The sequence below is a fragment of the Balaenoptera borealis genome, assembly GCF_965194805.1.
Source record: "Balaenoptera borealis genome assembly, chromosome: 15".
NCBI classification, from domain to species: domain Eukaryota; kingdom Metazoa; phylum Chordata; class Mammalia; order Artiodactyla; family Balaenopteridae; genus Balaenoptera; species Balaenoptera borealis.
In genome coordinates this window covers 85,978,857-85,999,912 of record NC_138871.1, presented here as the reverse complement: position 1 = coordinate 85,999,912, position 21,056 = coordinate 85,978,857, and the positions used below count along the sequence as shown (strand labels likewise).

Sequence of the window (21,056 nt, the reverse complement as noted above, 5' to 3'; positions counted from 1 at the left end):
ATTTTTGATTATTTTTACATCTGTCTATGAGAGAAAACAAGTCACAGATTAAAATATCAAAAAATTATGATATTATTTTAAAATTTTAAAGAAAAGGTATTTTAACAGAATAGAAACTCTTTCCACAATAGTAATTCAAACAATTTGATTTGGGGAGTATTTTAATTTATACTAAGATTACTAAAAGATATTCCATATAGTTTTAGCCTCCCAAAATTTATGTGCATTAGCAATAAATCCTTAAAAGCACATATTTGTAATACATAATATCTATAGTATAATATATTTACCAGGATAACAGAAGATGTTTGTTTTTCTAAGTATCGTTTAGAAACTATAGGGAAATTTTTCTAGGTATATACTAAGGAAAAAGTATTCTCTCTCTTAAAACTAAAAACATCTCTCTACTACCAGCAGTTAAAATAGAAAAGATACTTACAGCTCCTTCTTGATCAACATCAGCTCCCATAGCCAATAAATGTTTTACACATTCCAAATGACCCTTTCGTGCAGCCCAAACCAAAGGGGTGGTTCCATACTATTAAAGAAATAATAAATTTAAAATTATTATCTAAGGTATATTAAAAGAAACTAGCTCTCACCATGAATTTTGATAAAAATCATACTTTGAGTATTTTTAGATTACGGTTTATACCAATCATAATTTTAATCCTAGATAAATCATATTTTTCCCATACTATTTCTCCTGAATAGATGGATTAACCACTGTATGAAATATATTTTAATTAACTTTAACTTTTACCATCAGTGACAATTTTTCCATCATAATGTCATACAGCCTCTAATTTCCAACAAGCTTTCTTTGCTTCCCATATCTTGTGAAATATAAAGTCCAACAGTCTGAAATAGTAACAACCGAGTGCCAAATACAGTTCTAAATAGTTTACACGAGTTAACGTGTGTAATCCTTATCAGAAGAATAAGTACAAATCACAATATCACATTTTAACAGATGAGCAAACAAGGCCTTGAGAAGTTCATTACAGGCTCGAAGTCACAAAGCTACTAAGAGGTGGAGCAAGACCCATGAACCCAACAAGCCTGGCTTCAGTCTGTGCTCCTAACCGCCACCCCAGATCAGCCTCTGTACCTGACAAAATAAAGGTCCACCTAGAAACTGCACTCAAAAGCCCCTTCTGCTGGAACGTGATTCAAAAGACATCAGAGAATGTAAATCATGCATAAAAGCAACGCTTTATCTTTGGGGAGATTCATAAGGCAATGAAGAGACACAGGAATACTCACAGTGACATTTAACTACATGGGAGACTGCAGATTGAAGTGAACGTTTAATGAATACCTACCTTTTATAACGGCCTTGACCAACAGAACTTCTGTGCACTAGCGGAGGTATGGACAGTGAACACTGGCTACAGAAGAAGGGGCATCTAAGGTGACTGGGTAAGTTAAGGACACTTAACAGAGAAGCTAACACCTCAACTGAGCCTTGAGAAAACAAATAGGAGTTCATCAGGCAGAGGAGGTCATAACATTCCTAGCAGAGGGAACAGGATAAACAAAGACACGCACTTCATAGAAATTCATAAAAGTTCACAGAATGGGGCTTCCTTGGTGGTGCAGTGGTTAAGAATCCACCTGCCAATGCAGGGGACACGGGTTCGAGCTCTGGTCCAGGAAGATCCCACATGCCGCGGAGCAACTAAGCCCGTGCGCCACAGCTACTGAGCCTGTGCTCTAGAGCCCGCAAGCCACAACTACTGAGTAGTAGTGCCTCAACTACTGAGCCCGCATACCACACCACTGAAGCCACTGAAGCCCGCACGCCTAGAGCCCGTGCTCCCCAACAAGAGAAGCCACCACAATGAGAAGCCCACACGCCGCAATGGGTAGCCCTGCTCACTGCCACTAGAGAAAACCCGCACGCAGCAATGAAGTCCTAACGCAGCCAAAAATAAATAAATAAATAAATAAAAGAAAAAAATTCACAGAATGGTAGACTATCTTCTGTATCCAAAAGCTTAGCGCATATGGAGACGAATGGCAAGAAGTGAACCTGGGAAGAAAGACTGGGGTCCAACTGAAAAGTCTGGGCTTTGTCCTGAAACCACAGAAGCTATCAAAGCCCTCCAAAAGCAAGAAAGAGTGAAATAACTAAATAAATATTTATCAAATATTTGGGGTATTAAGGATTTTAAAAAATGAACAGAACAAAATCCTGGGGAGCTTTCTGGAGCTGGTGGCACATGAGCTGAGCGTGAAGCACGAACAGAAGCTAAAGCGGACGAGGATGCGAGGGCACTCCACACCATGAAAGGGCACCTGCGAGATGTGGAGGGTTAAAAACAGGCGGACTCAGGAACCTGCGTCATTTGATAGCTGAGCGAAGGTAGTCTGGGGTAGAGAGAGCAGGAGAAAGGGTAGAGAGGGAGGCAAGGATTATCTTTACACATCATAACAGGGATTGGAGCCTTTCGGATTTTAAGTATGAGAGAGAAAGAACAAGACTTAAATTTTCATCATCTGGCAACAATACAGAGAAGGCAGATAGGACCCACAGTAGAAAGAAGAGCTACAACAGAAAATAATGAAGGTAGGGAATCAACCGTATCTATTTTCCTGAGAACGATGAATGTGATATAAAAGACAATGGAAGGACACTTAGCACGTACGTAATACCTAGGAGGAACCCACCTACGCGTGTCTTTATAAAATATATTAATAAATATAAACATAAGATACATCAGAGCAGCCGCATGAGATCATATGAAAATCCTTGTAAGTTAGACACACTGAGTGGACATAATATGAACTAGAAGCTGGAAAGATCCCGCTGACCTACCTTATCGGAGCAGTTGACTTTAGCACCATTTTGCAGTAAAAGTTGCACTATATCTGCATGGCCTCTCCCTGCTGCCCAGATGATTGGGTAAACACTGTACTGCTGGGAGGTAGGCAGGTGGGTGAGTAGGTACACAGGGAGGGAGGGAGGGAGGGAGGGAAGGAGGGAGGGAGGGAGGAAAGAAAAAGTCTTTTAGGTGGATATTTACAGCACACATTTGCTAAGAAGAGTAAACAACAAAGGGAGCAATATAAAGTAGTATTTTACAAAATCAAGTTACAGACCATTCTCCACTTTAAAAACACATGTAATAGTCATAATACATAACTGGGAACTGAGATGCACTCAACCTTAAATAAATATATATTATGAACACATCTATTTTTATAGATTCAACACACAATGTAATTATCTAACCAACAGGTAAGACTAATAAGAATATAAAACCTTTCTTTATAATCCGTCCATTAACTTGAATAAAACCGTTTCCTTTTTTTCAGCTGTACTGAGGTATAACTGACAAATAAAATTGTAAGACATTTAAAGTGCATGTAATGATCTGACATACATATGCATCGTGAAAGGAATCCCCCCATCAATAAAACAATTTCTTAATCTGCAGTCTGAGATCAAGTCTCAAGCAAAGTACAATAGTAATGCATGTATTACCACCTATAAGAATGTATAGAAAAGTGGCATGGATATCTGGTAAATGTTTCTTTTCTTTAAAAGAGTTTAGATTAAGAACACATACGCACAGAAAACAGGTAAGATGACAAGGATTTCAAAATCTCCTTTTGAAATATTATATAGTTATAATTAACATTTAAACTCTAAGAGTTGCCTTTTTGTTGATAAAAATTGAGAAATAAGCTTAGCCTCAGAAAAAAATTCTCATTGTGTTTTGAAACCACATTCTGCGTTATTATCTTTAGTAAGATCTAGATCATTTTTATCCACTATGAAGTCCAAAGCATAACCAGCCTGAAGCATTCCCTAAAAGAACTTACCACTTATACTACAGATGGATTTTTTGTTAACGCTTACCAGACCAGTAACACTTGGATTGGCACCATGAGAAAGAAGCAACTCAACCACTTCAGTACGGCCTTTATAACATGCCCACATAAGAGCGGTCCATCCTCCCTAAAGAAAACAAAAAGGTCGGGCGGCGGAGGTAAACAAAACACTGGATTGTCTCTAAGCACAAAAATGGCATTAATGAAGTTCCTTTCGTCAGCTTTATTCTTTATAGAACCATTATTTTAAGAAATCACTACTATGTAGTTTTAAATACCCAAGCTCCCCAGAGAAATACACAATAGTATCTGAAAAATGTCAAATCTCTTAAGTCCAGTAATGATTACTCCTAAGTTTGTATTATATTTTGGAAATTGGCATAGGGAACATTCATGTTGGACTCTTTCCAAATTTCCAAGATTTATTTTGGCTTTATAAATACTTTCCTTCAGTAAACATTCTATGTCTCTAGATATTCTCCTCCTGGTATGAGTCTAGGCTTTTTCCAGAGAGGGATTCCAGCAACCCTATTCAACTCCTGCATCTAAACCCATCCTATAAATTCCACATCGTTATCATACCTCTTGCTAAAAAACAGAGGATGAGAAGGCAGTGATCTGCAGATCATGACCTCCAAGGGCGGGCAAAGTCATTAAGCATGAGTTAGCGGCATGGTAGCTTTCTATTTTTTAAGCTACAGGAGTAGTGTTCTTGTTTTGGCAATGTTCTCTTTAGCTAGAATGCAATTCAATGAAAGAGACAAATGTAATCAAATTATACTAAGAAGTGAATGTCTTGTTTGCTTTTTGTTTTAAATCAGTATTTGCACCAGTCCAAATTTGGGTTCAAGAATATAAATCACTTAATCCTTCTGATTCTGTTTCATTGTCACTAAAAAAGAAATTTTAAAAAATACTTGCCCTAATCCGAAAAGGCAAAACTATAGAAAGGGAAAGCAGATCCGTGGTAGCCATGGGTTGGGGAGTGGGTGGAGGGGCTGATTATGAAGAAGCAGCATGAGGGTACTGTTGAAATGATGGAACTGCTCTGTACAGAGCTGTGGTGGTGGACGTATTACATCATGCACTTGTCAAAACCCACAGAACTGAACACCAGAGAGACGAATTTTACTGTATGTAAATTTTTTAAAAATCACCTAGAATATGGGGAAGAAAGACAGAATATAGACTGGGATGAATTAATTATATTACAAATGAATCACATAATTACTTAGAAGCTGATCCAGGTAACTCTGGAAAGCAATATTTTGACTGAATTCTGTAATAATGCTAAAGACGAAAAGAACTGTACACAAACAGTATATTTAGTAGCAAATCTGTTTCTCTCAGGGTATGGATTAGAAATTCTGAAACTACTTTATTTGTATACTAGAGTTGAACAAATAAGTGAATATATTGTGTAGATAGTGAGAGCCAGATTTCTCACAGTCAGAGGAGAGTTACAAATTAAGAAAAGGGAGAAGGCTACAGTGGATTGGGTTCATGGTTATCGACCTAGTCTATTTAAAAAAATATATATATATATATGTATATATATATATCTATATATACACACACAGATACAGAAAGGATGTATATATATGCAAGAGTTAATATACAGACATGTTATTTCCTACATCTGTCCACTGAGAAGGGCTACAAGCAATGACATCCCAGTAACAATAAGCATACCTAACCCCTAGATTACTGGTTTCTAAATATCATTTTCAAAAAACAGGAACTAGGGTTCCTTGGAAAACTGATTGATTCCAGGGCTGATAATCAGGGAAATAAGGCAGGGAAAATATAAGATGAACCTGAGCCTGAAGCATTTTGTAATGCCAGAAAGTAAGGAAGTGCTAAAATGTATATCTACATATATCTATATATAGATATCTATTTAGAGAGACAGAGAAAGACAGAGACAGAGTCAGAGAGAGAGAACTCTTCTTTACAGAAGAATTCTAATTAATAAATGTAGATGGAATGATGAAAATAGAAAAATCACCATTACAACACCACAGTCATAACTGCTGCATTCAAGATGCATTGATGGATGCTAAAAATAAATGAATGAAAGTTTAATCAAAAACAAGATACTTGTATAGTCTCAAAGTATCTTCTCTCAAACATTTAGGAATTACAAAGGGAAATCTGACAGACACTACCTTAGCCAAGATACATCACCAGTGATACATTCTGCTGATGTATGTACCTAGATGTGGTACACTAAGAAGGGCATATCACCTCCTTCCCAATAAAGCACAACCTCAATCTAATCATGAGAAACATCAGACAAATCCAAATTGAGAGACATTCTAAGAATGCCGGACAAGAAGTCTTCAAGTGTCAAGGTCACGAAAGACAAAGAAAGGCTGACATAATTTACTTAGGTCAAATTATAGAGCTGGGCATTTAGTCAAGTCTTAAACACACCAATATTTTAATCTGTAAAATTCCTGCCCAGAATTGTGTTAATATCATTCCCTCATTTTAATTTGTATAGTACCACCCTATGCAAGAATCTCTGAGATAAAAACTTAACCTTGAGAAACCTATGCCCAAATCTGCAAAGTGAAAAGACTGGAACTGACTGCCTATAGCAATGCTGTAGTCTGGTGTCCATTGAAGGTCTTCTCAGGGAAGAATCCTCACTAGACTTCCTGACATTGTATCCGGGAATTACTCCTGAATCCCAGACAACCCCCGGTACACTCTCCTCTCCTCACACAAGTCCCAGGGACTCTGCCTCCCCTCACAGTTCAGCAGCTGCCACCACCCACCCAGTTCTCTGAGCTTAGGGTCTCTCAATACTAACTACTAAGGGAGACACAGTCGTCAGTTTCCCTAATTTGGGGTGTTTAAAAGCCAAACACAGAGGCCCTTTAAATGTTAAAATGTTCTGTGATTTGTTAAGTACTTCAGGGAAATGAAAAATATGGAGAACTAAGAAAGTTTAAGAAAACATTTTTTACACATCTTGCCAAGTTTTTATACATTCATAATGTATACTTTATAGTTCCTAACTCCCTTGCTGATATATATGGAAGAATAATAAAGGAGAAAGCCTTTGGAGTAAGCAGTCCTGGGTTCAAAACTCAGTCTGACTGCTTAAGAGCTAAGTGACTTTGGGCAAAGAGTACTTCTTCCAGTCTCAATTTCCTGAACTATATATGCTGAGAACAAAATTAACCCTTAGCCCATAGGATTCTTCTGAGAAGTCAATTAATGACAGAGAGGCTAAAAAGCACCTAAAGGGATCAGGCATACAATTGCTACCTAATATTAATTCATCTGATAAAATGGTATGGTGCTTTTAAAAAAATATTGAGAACTAGGTAATTCCATGAATTTCTCTTCTGCTTTATATGCCAGTTAAGATAAGAACACTGCATTTTACTCCTACCTGCCATATCCATCCTTTGCCTAGGTTACTGACATCATTACCTTCTCTCCTTAAATTTTTATAGCAATGTACTTCAATTTCTTTTCAGAAATAGGGAGGATACAAATGGTTCTGTATCTTTCTATAAAAATAAGTATACCAACCACTTCACTAAGTTTTAAGAATAAATATAACACTGTAGAAGAACACTGTGCAAATTACATCGTACAATATTAAGTGCAAGCTGGTGGAGTGCTGCAGTTTCTTAAAAATTCAGACCACCTGTACTTCATAAAGCGTCATCAGCAAAGTAATACATGTTTTCTATATCAAGGCAGTTCAATTCCTTCTTTTTTTCCCGTTAAAATTAATCTTTGAAAAGGCTGAACATTTTGCAGAAAAAATAAGCCAGAAATGATCCCTTTCTTCACCTTTATGCTTTAAGCAAATGCCAAGATCAAACAAGAGCTAAGATAATTAAGAATCATATCTTGTTAAACTTGTAATGTGTACAGATGGCATTATAAACACAATTACATTTTGAAAATAAGTTTATAAATATTATTCTGAAAATCATGACTTTAAATAACTGAAAAATATTTTTAAAACTATACTATGTCCCTCTTAAAGTTCTCCTTAAAGGGAACAACTCTCTCATGAGTTCTAAGACTGATACATTATAAAGAGTAATAAGTTGTTTTAACAACATTTCAGAATTAAAATTCTGAAATAAACAGAAAATAATGACTAAGAATATTCTAAAGGAGGTGCATTATATCACCGGGTTTTAAAACATTCTTGAGGGTCATTTCAATGCCCAATCCCAAATCCTAAAAACATTATTATAGTATCACCTCACACATAAAAATACAAGACTTAACACATATCCCTTACTGCTAATAAGATCCCAGCTGATTAACAATGGATAAAGAATGTCCATACCATATCACGGTGCTCCAGGTTAGCCCCACATTTAAGCAGTTCTTCCACAATGTGCAGGTGCCCTTCTTTTGACGCTGATATAAGTGCTGTCCAGTTATCCTTGAACACACAGACACAAATGTTATCATTTCAAAACCAAAAATAACATTCCAAAGTGAGGAAAAATAAATTTGAATTTACATACCAGATGATCATACCAAATTGACATGACCTGACCCACTCTAAACTACTCTGAAATTACACTGAAGCATAAGCTCTGTTAAGAATTTATTTGTCTACCTGTATGACTACAATGGTGTAAAAACGGTTTCACAACTGCGTGTTCAGTCTTTTCATCGGCCTTCTAATCACACACTGTTTTTTTACAGAGGAGAAAAGGTGACTATCGAAGCCTCAAAGCTAATCCTTGCGGTTAGCGACCATTACTATAAACTGAAATTAAAGAGCCTGCAATCAGACTTAAGAGCACATTTACAAACTATTAAACTCAAGCGATCCCATATGATGAGTTCAGAAACTGTATAATAAAGAACTATTCTTTATTTTTTTAAATAAAGCCTACAAGTATCCTATCCTAACTTTTATCCATGAGTGTACTATAATTTAATTCAAATGATCACTCAATTAAAATCACCAATTTAATATCATCAATCTGAATCATAAAAACAAACAGAAAAACAGACGTAGCTGTGTGACCCTGAAAAATAATTCCCGGGAAACAGAGGAAGTAAGCCTCTTGGAATAGTGATTTATCCCTCACAAATGATATCAGAAGGGACCACATCTTTCTGGCCTATCATATGTGATATTTATAATAATAAGGTACCATTACGGGGAGTTACTTAACAACATGACTCATACATATCTTCTAGGCAGGCATTTAATTTTAAGTATATGTGCTCCCTATTCAACCAGTGCCATCTATACGTAAAAAACCTGAAGCGCTGAGAACTTTCACTGAAAGTAAAAATTTCTCTCCTGTTATTACCCCTTTTAAAAAATTGAGTTAGCATATTGTTAGGCAAAGTTGAGAAACAGAAGAAGTACAATCTATAATCTATTACTTTTGAATCATTTCTTAAAAGCAAAGTTAAGGAAAAGAAAAAGACAAATGAGTAAATTATTTCAATATATACCAAATCTTCCAGATTGCAATTAGCTCCATTCTTAATTAATTCTTTCACTATTTCCAGATTGCCTTGTTCAGCAGCTATCATCAATGGAGTCTGGCCACACTGGAGATATAAAAGACACAGAGAACTTGTCAAGATGCTGTACTTTAGCTGAAATACCAGTTTATTACAGCACACTTACTTTTTCCTGATGTTATGTTAAGCGCTATTTACAGTATTTCATTAATTTAGAAACACCTATGAATTCTTAAGTTTTCAGTTTACTAATAATGTAAAAGTCAAAGAGAAAATGAGACTTTTTTTATGACAGCATTAGCAATCTGTTTTTGGCACTGCAATTTTATTCAAAATAAGTAAGCATGAATAATACTAGGCACTGAAAAGTAATTACCACAATGTATATAAAAATCTTAGGATATCTGTGGTAACCAAATTCTCTACCAACACAGTTAGAATATGATACAGAATGTGGTTTTATTGTACGTATAAGATGTGTTATCAGGACTAGAGGGAGGAAAGTAAAGCAATAAATAAAAACAATACAGGTGCTGTATATATTACGTAGTTTTTTTAAGCCTTCCCTTATAACCTGAATTCATTAAACTAAAGCCCTACTAGCTACCTCAGAGCTGCCCAGCCTGTGCCTAGAATGAGTCACAGCATACGACACAGTGCTGCCCAGCCCTGAGACAGCAGGGCAGGGCCTGGGCAGGGGGATCCTGGGGCAGGTTCCCTCCAGCAGCAAGCCTGGCTATTGCAAGTGCAGCACACACATGATCATTTTCTGTACATGCCGTGATATCAAACAGGTTAGACGCACTGGGTTAAAGGTGCTGAAACATACTAAGGTATATGAAAATTGCACCAAAAACTAAGTTCAATTAGAGAAATATTTATCTAAGCACCTACTTACTGAATGTGTATCAGTGGCGGGGAAACATCAGTGATTTTTTTTAAATGCTAATCTGACAATATTCCACTGCTTAAAACCCTCAATGGTTTCCTACTGCTCTTTTGGATGAGAACCAAAATCCTTACGTGGCCTGTGGTCTAACGATGGAGAGACGACAGCAGGCCTACCTTGAAGCCTGTGCCAGGCCATTCCCTCCTCACCAATGTGCCCTCAAGTTCTTTCCCGCCTCTGGACCCTCAGACAAAGTCTTCCCTCTACCCCACCCAGTTAACCACCACCCACCCAGCAGCTCTTGGGTCAAACATCAACCCCTTAGGGAAGCCTTGCTGACCCCCTCTAATTTCATTTACTATACTAATCCTTGTTTGTAACTACACCTTTATTTGTGTGATTAACAACTGATTATTGTGTTTCCTCTAAAGGCCCTGAGCTCCCAGAGGGCGGGAAGCATGCCGGTTTTGTTTGTGTAGTTAGTACTGTACAGCCCCAGCGAGAGGGACAGCGACGGCCACACAGGTGCTCAAGTATCTACTGAGTGAATGAGTGCGCCAAGTCTGAAAGGATTTAAAAATCCACTAACGGCAACATACAAACCAGGAAATAATTATGGTAACAGGCAATGTACAACAGATGCTGTAAGAATACAAGAGAAACACAAATATTGAGTTAAAGTACAAAAGTAAATCGAATTAAATACAGACACTCATATAATGATGGATACTAAATTATATGTGGTAGTCACCTGTCATTCAACCAGGGTCATTAGGGAATGAGATATTATGCATCAATAGATTTTCCAGGTGAAAAAGTTTATCCTTTAAATATTAAATTTGATTATAACTTTTATGATTACCATTTTTCTAAAAAGTAATACACACATTGCTACTTGTTAAACAGATTAAACACTATGTTTATGATTCTGAGTCATACCTACAGACATCAATTATTACACCAGGCTTGCCTCTGTGAGCGCTAATGTCTTTGAGTTACTTTCTACAGCATGTTCCTCCCTTCTGATTAGATTAACTGGGATAAAAAGTGAAATAGCAAAATCAATGGCATAATATATAAATTAAAGCCAACTAATTGAATCTCTGGCCCTAAGGATATATGACTTGTACATCAGTTTTCAAAATTGTAATTCCAAAGACTCAGGAGCTTTCTGTTCACTTTCTGGGGTCACAGTCACATTTCAGATAGTTCACAAAGACAGGTGCTCTTAGAGTAGGAGGGAAAAAATAAGTTAGATGTGTATTAAAATCCATAACACAAATAAGACAGATGGTGTAAACGTGATTAACTAGAAACAAGCCAAATGAAAAGACTTGAATAGTCATAACTTTCTCTTGCAGAAACTATTAGTTGTCTACCCAGTATCTAGAGCGACAGGATTTTGTTGGGGGTGGCAGCATTCTCAGCTAAAAACACCTACGTTGTTCAGCCTTACTTGCAGTCGGAAATAATCCGTGGCACCACTCTGGCTAGGTCTCCCAGGAAGGCTCAGTAATTAGACTAACTCGGCTGGCCCGTTCCCTTTTCCTTCTTGTCTGATATGTGGACACAGTGCTGCAGTTGTATCAAGACAGCTGATGTGAAGTAACAAGCACACAGAGAGGAGTGGCCAGAAGGGCAGAAGGAGCCTGGGAAGATATCCTGACGCCATCATATCAGCCTTCAAATGGCTCCTCCAGCTTGTCATTACATGAGAAAAATAAGATCTTAATTTGATTAATCCCCTATTTTGGGAGCTGTTACATGCAGTCCAAAGCAATCTTTAACCTTTTTTAGCTACACTATCCAAATAGATGAGTGATTTTCAGGAAAGGCTGCCATTAAGTTTTATTAATTCCCTTAAGGTAGAAGGATATTTACCTTATAAGTTGTGCCTTATCACAAAACATATTTATTCTACTAGTTCTTGCTTAGCCAATCTAGTAACTACAGTTGTGGAGATAGAGTGACTTAGAAACAGTCACGACGACTTTACTCTTTCACTTCAATATGAATCACTAAAGGGCCCTTCCCTACCTAACCCCACATACACATCCCAGCAAATCCCAAACCCATTTCTTTCCAAAAAATACAGGATCACATAACTCACATAATACTCTGTTGATAATGACCTCAAACCAAAACACACCAAAACAGAACACTGCGCGCCAACTAAGGTTCCACACCACAGCTATCATATTTTATCTCAGCTTCCCAGAAGCTACAATGCAAAAACATGTCCTATTCAGCACCTTTTTGCTCTTCCCAATTCCTAGGTAGTCCCACTTCTATTTATTCAGGTGTACTGGACCTAGATAACCATTGCCCTTTAAAGCAGTCACCTTTGGAGGATCAATACGTCTTCCAATAATTGCAGTGAAACTAGACCATTTTTTAATTCTCCTTTGAAGCTTCCTTCACGGTCTACATTTGTAAGCACGTAACAAAATTCACCTCCTGAATTTAGAGCCCTGTTTCGTTTTCTTAGACAGGGAATAATGTTCACCGTCAACACTATATCCTTGTATCAAGGAGAGCTGAGAGTGCTCTTTTCAAAAATAAAGTTAAATTAAATTAAAGCCCTTCACTGATCTACAAAGGGCAAAGACTTGCCATCATTGAGAACATTCAGAGGCCAAGAGATTTATCTACTTTACAAATAAAGTAGAAAGAAAAAAAGGAAGGAAATTAGCATTTATTAATTGTAGCCCATCATATGCTAAGCACAGCATCAGGCAATTTTCCCCACATTATTTTATTTTATTGATGTAACATTTAAGAAACTTTTTGAAAACTGATAACCAAACATATTAACATGAGGTAATTAAGTACTTCACTTTTTAAAGGCAAGAAAGAGGGAAGGTCTAAGCAACTTTTTAGAATTCTATAAAAATTAAATTTAATCAGAAGCTGTAGAAGCAAAATGCTAAAAAAGGCCTTGAGAAAGTTACTTTCTCCACAACCTTCACATTAAGCCATAATGTAAAAAATCCCAGGTTGCTTCAAAGCATTATTTTAAAAATCCAATTTTAATTTATAGAATACTAAACTAGACATAAATATCACTAATAACCATTAAATGCTACTGCATGCATGATGACAAGTTAAGCTCTATACCAAATACACTTCATTTTTTATGTGAATAAGATTAATTTAAGTTTATGCTTATTATGTGCTATTTTTCTCCAAGTGAAGCTATTTTCTCAATATTCCCAAAGAAACTGTCTATGAAGTAAAACTTAATCTTTTTAAACTATCATTTTATTATTCCAAATATGCTAATATATGCTAATAAAATGACTACTTCCATAAGCAGTTCTTTTATAACAATGAACAATCTCCAACTATTAATTTTATCTCATTTATGCATAACAATTGTTGACTATTCAAAATCATAGAAGGGAATAATGAGGTCAACTAACCAAAATATAGTTTGTTTAATATAGAAACACTGAAGATACAGACATTATCATTAGATGAACATAAGTTAGATGAACATTGAAGATATAGACATTATCATTAGATGAACATAATTATCATTAGATGAACATTATCATTAGATGAACATAAGCTTAAGACTCAAAGACAAAAGAGCATAAACAGATCATAGCTTGTTTGAAGTCGAACAGAATGGGTTCAATTTGGATTTCACCAGGTAATATCTTGGATAGGAAACTGAAGGATTAAGTCATTTATCTGTAAGTCAAGATAAATAAGAGTATAATTTTTTATGGAGTTTCTATGCAAATTAAATGAGCTAAATATACAGAACCATTACCATATCTGCATAAATAGTCAATAAAAACATTAGCTATCATCACTGTATTGCAATAATAAAAATTTTATATCACGATTTCTCTAACAAGAGCTAACATTTAATACAACTAAGTACCCCATGTCAAAAATAATAATAATAAAGTAATAACTGTTGATTCAGCAGCTTTCAAAACATTTATAATATTTGCATACCCATGTTCATAGCAGCAGGATCCACAACAGCAAAGAGGAGGAAACAACCCAACTGTCTATCAATGGATAAGTGGATAAACACACCATGGTACATACATATAATGGAATATTATTTGGCTTTAATAAGGAAGGAAATCGTGTCACATGCTACAACATGGATGAACCTCGGGGATATTACACTAAATGAAATAAGCCAGTCACAAAAAGACAAACACTGTACAGTTCCACTTCTATGAAGTACCTAGAGTAGTCAAATTCATAAAGACAGAAAGTATAATGGTGGTTACCAGGTGCTGGGGTCAGGGTAGGGGGAATAGGGAGTTGTATAGTAGATAAGGAGTTTCAGATTTGAAAAAGTTCTGGAAATATTTCACAACATGTGAATTACTTAACACTACTGAACACCACTGAACTGTACACCTAAAAATGGTTAAGATGGTAAATTTTATGGTTTTTCCCCACTGTAAAAAAAAATCATAAATAAAACTCTGCATGTCTACACACACAGATACATATATGTGCACACATATACACATATACATACATATACATTTGTGTAAAACTAAAATCAGTCCATGTTCATCTTATTCACTGGCAAAAAAAAAAAAAATTTACACTGTACTGAAATACAGTCCTAAGAAAAAGCATTATTTTTCTTCAGTTTTATAAAACATACATACTTTGCCACTTAAAAAATTCATACAATAAGTTTATTAGTCCCTAAAATGTTGCAGCTTGGCTGTTCACAATAAAATAATCAACATTTTACTTGCTTGTATTGTTGAATAGAAATATCTAATACGAGTTAATGAAAATGATCAATATATACTTCCCTGTCTCATTAAACAGAACACATGACCTATTTAACTGTCTCTTAAAGATGTAAGTCTTTAAAATCCCAAGGCGTGTGGAATGAACAACTTGGGAAGAGGGTTGAGGCTCCAGGAAAGAAAATATTTTAGAAAGTCCTAATTTTGTCTGGTTAATCTTTTTTTGGTTAATCTACTTATGAGAAGATTGGGTCTAGAAGCTCTTGTAAAATTTCCTAGAAACACTTTTGATTTCAGTAATTAAACTTCTTGAAGAGTGACTGTTCTATCTGGAAAAAAGCTAAACATAAGTCTCAATCATAAAGCATAAATTCAATATTCAATCATTTATATAAGTTCAAATGTATTCCAACAATACAGAATTCAAAGCACTTTTAACTATAAGAAATTATATCATTACTGAGGGTGAGAACTACAAATTTCTTACTTACCTTTATCCTTAGCACAGTGCCTCATACATAGTGGGTAGTCAACAAATATTTGTAAGAAGAATTTAATTTTAGAAACTTGGTCTTACCTCATTTCTCTCATCTACATCTTTGCATTTTTCAAGAAGAGCCTTCAAAGCAGGAATGTTTTCTTCTTCTACATAATTTATTACACTCTGTGATATGAGAACTGACATTTTCACAGAAAGCTACAATACCTGTTAAATCAGATCATAATTTGGGATTAGGAAAAAAAAGTTACTACTAACTATATTACTTTCTTAACCTTAAACTTGTACAAATACACCTCCACTGGCAGGAGTAAAAACAAGGCCCCGTAGCTCAGCTCTCAAAATGCCCACCCCTCTCTTCCCAAGACTCACACTCATCTCTCTCTTAACTCATCCAAACCCCAAACTCCAGACCCATCCCCCAAACCCTCCTCCTCACCACCACCCACAAATAAAAGAAAGCGCTCCACTGCCTCTCCTGCTACATTCTCCGTCTCAGTAAACGGCCACTCCAGCTCCGTCCTTCCAAGGTCAAAACCATGAAAAAAACCATGAAGAACCATGAAGGCATTATCCATGACTTATCTCATCCCTTTACACTCTACATTCAATCTATTAGCAAATCCTTTGGTTTTACCTATAAAATGTATTTCACATCTGGTCACCACTCACCACCTCCATCACAACCACCCTGGTCCAGCCACCGTGACCTCTCACCTAGATCCCAACTGCTCTCCCTTCCTCCATTTTGCCTTCCCCCCAGTCTATCCTCCACAAGGCAACCAGGTGATCTTTTGAAAATGTAAGTTGGACCAGAGCTTCTTAAATCATAATATACATCAGAATCCCCTCGAGCTTGTAAAACACAGATGCCTGGGCCCTTCCCTCGGAGATTCTGACAAGCAGGTCCTGGTGCAGCCCCTGAATCTGTATCTTTCACATGCTCCGCACGCCTGCCTTTGCTCAATTCTCCCCCTGCATTTGGAACACCACTCCTAAATCACTGAGTCACATCATGGCCATGCTGTGCTCCAAACTCCCCAACAGTTGTCCTCTCACTCGAAATAAAAACCCCAATTCCTTATCAGAGCCCAAAAGGCCCTGCTTGACCTACTCCAGCTCCTCTCCATGTCCCTGAGCTTATCTACCACTCTCTTTCTCCTTCATTTTGCTCAGGCTACGCAGGGTTTCTGTTCGAATGTCACCTGATCAGCGCGTCCCTGACCACTGTGTATGAAACAGCCATCACCCCCACTATCATTCCTCATGGCACAAGCCTGCCTTACTTTTCCATACAGCACTTAGCATTGCTCAAGAAACCTTTGTTTTTTGGTTTTTGGGTTTTTCATCTGCCTCCTCATTGCCCATCCCACCTCAAAAATGCAGCTCACTGAGAGTAGAGACTACTTGCGTCTTGTCTGATGCTGAATCCCCAGCATGTAGAACAGTGCCCGGCACACAGCAGACACCCAACATCTAAGAACGAACGAGCCTGCACTGATCCACCCACCTGGAATTCTTCACCCGCCTTTAACTTTCCAACAAACCGAAACATTCCTTCAAAATCCACCTCAGGGGGCTCCTCCTCTGGGACCTTCCCCCCTTTCTTCCCCTCAGTCTGCCCTGCCCCGCCCTGGTCAGTTTCACCCAGTACACCTATATGTCATGCATACCTGCAGTGTTACACTTATAATAACATATCACAATTATTCATTTACTTTGAAATCCTTGAAAACAAGATCATGTCTCACCTTTTCAGCCTCGGCAACTAAGGAAAGGCTTGGTACATCGTCATTAAATGGTTACGGAATTAACAGGAATATTTTATAATTACAGAGGCTATGTGCACCCTAAATTTTAACGTTACACCTGATGAATCTGGTTAAGGTGTAAAAGAGAGTTCTTTGTACTATTGTTACAAGTTTTCTGTAAGTTTGCAATTACTTTAAAATAAAAATTTTAAACACACATGCAAATGTCTGACAAAGTCCTTATTTAGATCAAATATTTTTCCTCACTATAATATCACACAAGACTGGAATGAGCATAGTAAAGAAAAGTAGTTATAGACACTGACCTCAGTTGTTAAAAAAAAAAAAAATTGAAACTCTTAAGATTTTCAAATCTTGTTACCTCTCTCCCCCAATCTGGTATGTGGATGGTATGTGTATCACCTTGAGATACATAAAACTTAAAAAGTTATCACTCATAGATTGTGACTAACATTAAAAGACTTTAGACTTAGATCCCTTTAGACTAAGATTAAGCAGAAAATGGTAATAGAAAAAAAAAAAAATTGAAGCTGCCTTGCCTTAAGCCACCTGAAAGATATTCTTTAAACGACTCTATTAAGGAAAGGTGATCTACCTTTGTCATACAGTTCTGAGAAAATGCAATTCTACACAGCCATAATTGAATAACAGTTCGATCTAACAGTAGTCTGTTGGAAGTCTGTAATTTACAATGCTTCAGGTTATCACTGACAAGTTGAATAATACACTGTTTCTGCCCTGTGGAGACTTAGGGCTCTTTAAAGTACTGGAGGAGAAAAGAGGTGACTGGGGGAAGAGAGAAATGGCTGAAATAAAATTGGTTGGCTGGAGCTGAGGGATGGGTACATGAGGGTTCATTACGATTCTCTACTTTGTGTATTTAGGGGGAAATATTAGAGCAGGCTTTGCTGATCGTTCAGCATTACACGCCTGGAATTCTGGTAATCTCTGCATTCATCCACCCATCCCTTTTTTACTGTTAAGTTTCTTAACGGGAGGAACTTCACAAGTTTTACCTTCACAAATTCAGAAGCGCCTAAAACCATTTCTTGTGCATATTAAATAATTGTTAAATGTTTCCTGAATTGAATTTGATGGTCACATCACATTTATTGATTTAACAGGAGAAAACAGTCTACCACAGCTGACAGTTATAAAATGATTCCCATGAGCCAGGCTTCTAACAAATCAAGAATTTGATCTCAAGTGTGCCCAGTAAATCAGATTATGTTCTTCAACAGCCAGGTCTCCCAATCCCTCCCTCAGAGGCTTCACTTTTGATTAGCCGTGCTTTCCCTCTTAAATGAATCCTTTCAACAGGTTCCATTCTCACCTAAAAACAAATACCCTCACCGCCCACGTCCCATCCTCCGCTCTTGTCATTCTCAGAAATTCCCTGTCAGCTTGAAGCCATCCTCCCCCTCCCCCTCACAAGGACCAGGATCTCCTCCCCATCATCCCGACATCCCGACAGACACGTATGCCCAACCCACCGACAGACAGCCTAGAGGTCTCAATTTAAAAGTCACTTCCCCCAGTGAGGCTTCCCTGACCGCCCACCCCCCTCCCAGACCAGCTTAGGGCCTCCTCTCTCCCTCCTCCTTTCTCAGTCTTCCTTAAAGATACACTGCACTTCATTGCAGTGACTGTGTTCCCAGGCAGGAAGCATGTCTGCTTTGGTCACCACTGTTTCCCCCATGCCTGACACGTTTCCAGGAACAAAGGATAGGCTCAATAGGCATCAGGTGAACGAAGGCAGCCCAGGGGGCAAGATCTCAACTGTTCTGCAAATATTTCCGGGGCACCATCACATGCAAGGCCCGTGATAGCCTTTAGTGGATTCCTATCAAGCCTTCAACAAGCTTACCATTCACTAGGAGACATAAAAGAACTTCATCACGAAAAGAGCATTTACACGTCACCTTATAGTTTATGAGATGCTTTTGCATCTATGATCTATTTGATTTTCCAATAATCTTAAGTATTATTTCTCATTTTACAGATAAGAAAACAGGTTTCATACACAAGTAACTTGCCCAACATAATTCAAAAAGCAAATGTGTAGTATCCAGATAAATCCAAGTCATAATTTAAGGTAGAACAGTGCTGGAGAAACCCAAAGTGCTATGAGAGTTCTGAAGAGAAGTTCCTACTCTTACTGGAATATCACGGAAGTATCACTTTGTGTTGATCCTTGAAGAATGGGTCCACTGGTGGGAAATGGAAGAAGGGCCTACCAGGCAAGAGGAACAGAAGGAACACAGAGCGGGCTGAGTGACTATGTAGTGTATGTCCAGGAAACAACGAACAGCGTGGACAGGGACGGTAAGTAAAAAGTTAGAGCTAAGACTGGAAAGTAAGGGTGGTTAGATCTGTAGTCTCTGCAAGATAAGGGCTGTCTCTCTTTTGTTCTTATGTCCCCAGAACCTGTTACAGGTCCAGAGCAAGTAGAAACATCGAAGATAACTGCCAGACTGAATAACTGCATAGGTGTACTAAATACGCCTCTTCTGTAGGACTCTGCCTGCCCACAGCTCCCGCGACCCTCCACAGCCATCTTCTCTACCATCAGCCACAACCAGTGACGAGCACGTGAGGACAGGTGACTGCTCACAAGATAAGCTGGGCCAATGAGATTCCTCTCAGCCAGTCAGCAGAGAGGGGATCCAACAGATGTGAACAGAGAAGACTCCTCCTAAGAGAGAAAACAAACGTGGCCCCTCAGAGATGTACAGAAGGTGGAGCTGCCTTAGATCCCGATTTCCTTCCGGTTCTCAGTCAGTCCTGCAAATCTCCTTCTCCCTGAGGTAAAAGAGTAAATCTCTGTCCCTCGCCTTCTAAACAGCCCTAATACAGTAGCAGAGAAACTGAGCAAAAGCAGGAAGAGGCGGATGGCACACTCACATGATCCTAGGAAAAATTTCCCCCAGCAGTGTATGCGGCCCAGAATCAGAACCCTGGATGCCAGTCAGACAACGACCAGAAGAGCCCACAGGAGAGGGGACAGGCGGTAGGGATGCAGAAGAAGTGAGAGACATGAACTTGAACAGTATAAAATCCCCCATATTGGACCCTTTGACCTACCAAAATATCCAGAAGAGAGATTCTGGATGTAGAAATTTTAAAAATTATGTGACCAGAAATGAAAGAACTGGTCAAAGGTGACTAGATACCAAGCATAGGTGATGAGAGGATGGTGGTGCCACTAACAAAAAAAAGAGTGAAGTCCGGAGAAGGTCAGGACCTTCCTCTGTTCGGTTAGTATCTCCTCCTTCCCCACCACTCCTGCATGCTGAACGTGAGGTGCTCGAAAAAACCTGGGTTGGAGAATCCACCCAGTTTTTGGGAAAACAGATCTGGAAGTCACTCGCACAGAGTGTAAAACAAAGATTCTCAAACTTGTGTGCATCAAAGTTACTCAGGAAGCTTGTCAATACACAAATTCCCTGGGCTTCTCCCCCCAGAGAATCCTATTCAGTAGATCTGGGGCGCAGACACTGACATTTTAACAAGCACCCCAAAATGATTCTGATGAAAGTGTCCACGCTCGTAAAGCTAGAGAACAAAGAACACAACCTTGCCGCCGCATTTCTCACCCTTGGCTCTGCATCAGTGTCTCCTAAGGTGCTTTAAAAAAATTTAGATGTCTGATCCTCAGTGTCGTCAAAGTGGGGACAGTGACAGAACGTATCACAGTCACCTGTCTGAAGGGGTGATTCCTGAGCCACACCCCAGGCCCGCTGAATGGGAATTCTGAGGGTAAGGCTAAGAAAGCTACATTTTTAACCAGTGCCCCCTAGCGGCTAGCAAAGATGGCTCCATAAATGGTTATTAATAAGAAA

The 21,056-nt window shown here is 38.0% G+C and overlaps 1 protein-coding gene across 19 annotated transcripts in view; it reads right to left on the bottom strand.

The window, feature by feature from the left end:
* KIDINS220 (kinase D interacting substrate 220) overlaps positions 1 to 21,056 on the bottom strand; it is a 99,640-nt gene that overhangs the window by 76,973 nt on the left and 1,611 nt on the right. For 12 of the 19 annotated variants that reach the window (XM_082357594.1, XM_082357583.1, XM_082357588.1 and 9 more), the window contains exons 2-7: positions 15,521 to 15,649; positions 9,304 to 9,402; positions 8,168 to 8,266; positions 3,869 to 3,967; positions 2,822 to 2,923; positions 440 to 538 (exon numbers count right to left, since the gene is read on the bottom strand). In XM_082357594.1, coding sequence (XP_082213720.1) covers positions 440 to 538; positions 2,822 to 2,923; positions 3,869 to 3,967; positions 8,168 to 8,266; positions 9,304 to 9,402; positions 15,521 to 15,628 — 606 coding nt within the window. In that variant the 5' untranslated portion in view covers positions 15,629 to 15,649. The remainder of the gene's footprint in view (positions 1 to 439; positions 539 to 2,821; positions 2,924 to 3,868; positions 3,968 to 8,167; positions 8,267 to 9,303; positions 9,403 to 15,520; positions 15,650 to 21,056) is intronic. The other 7 variants (XM_082357586.1, XM_082357596.1, XM_082357585.1 and 4 more) reach the window with 1 other exon arrangement.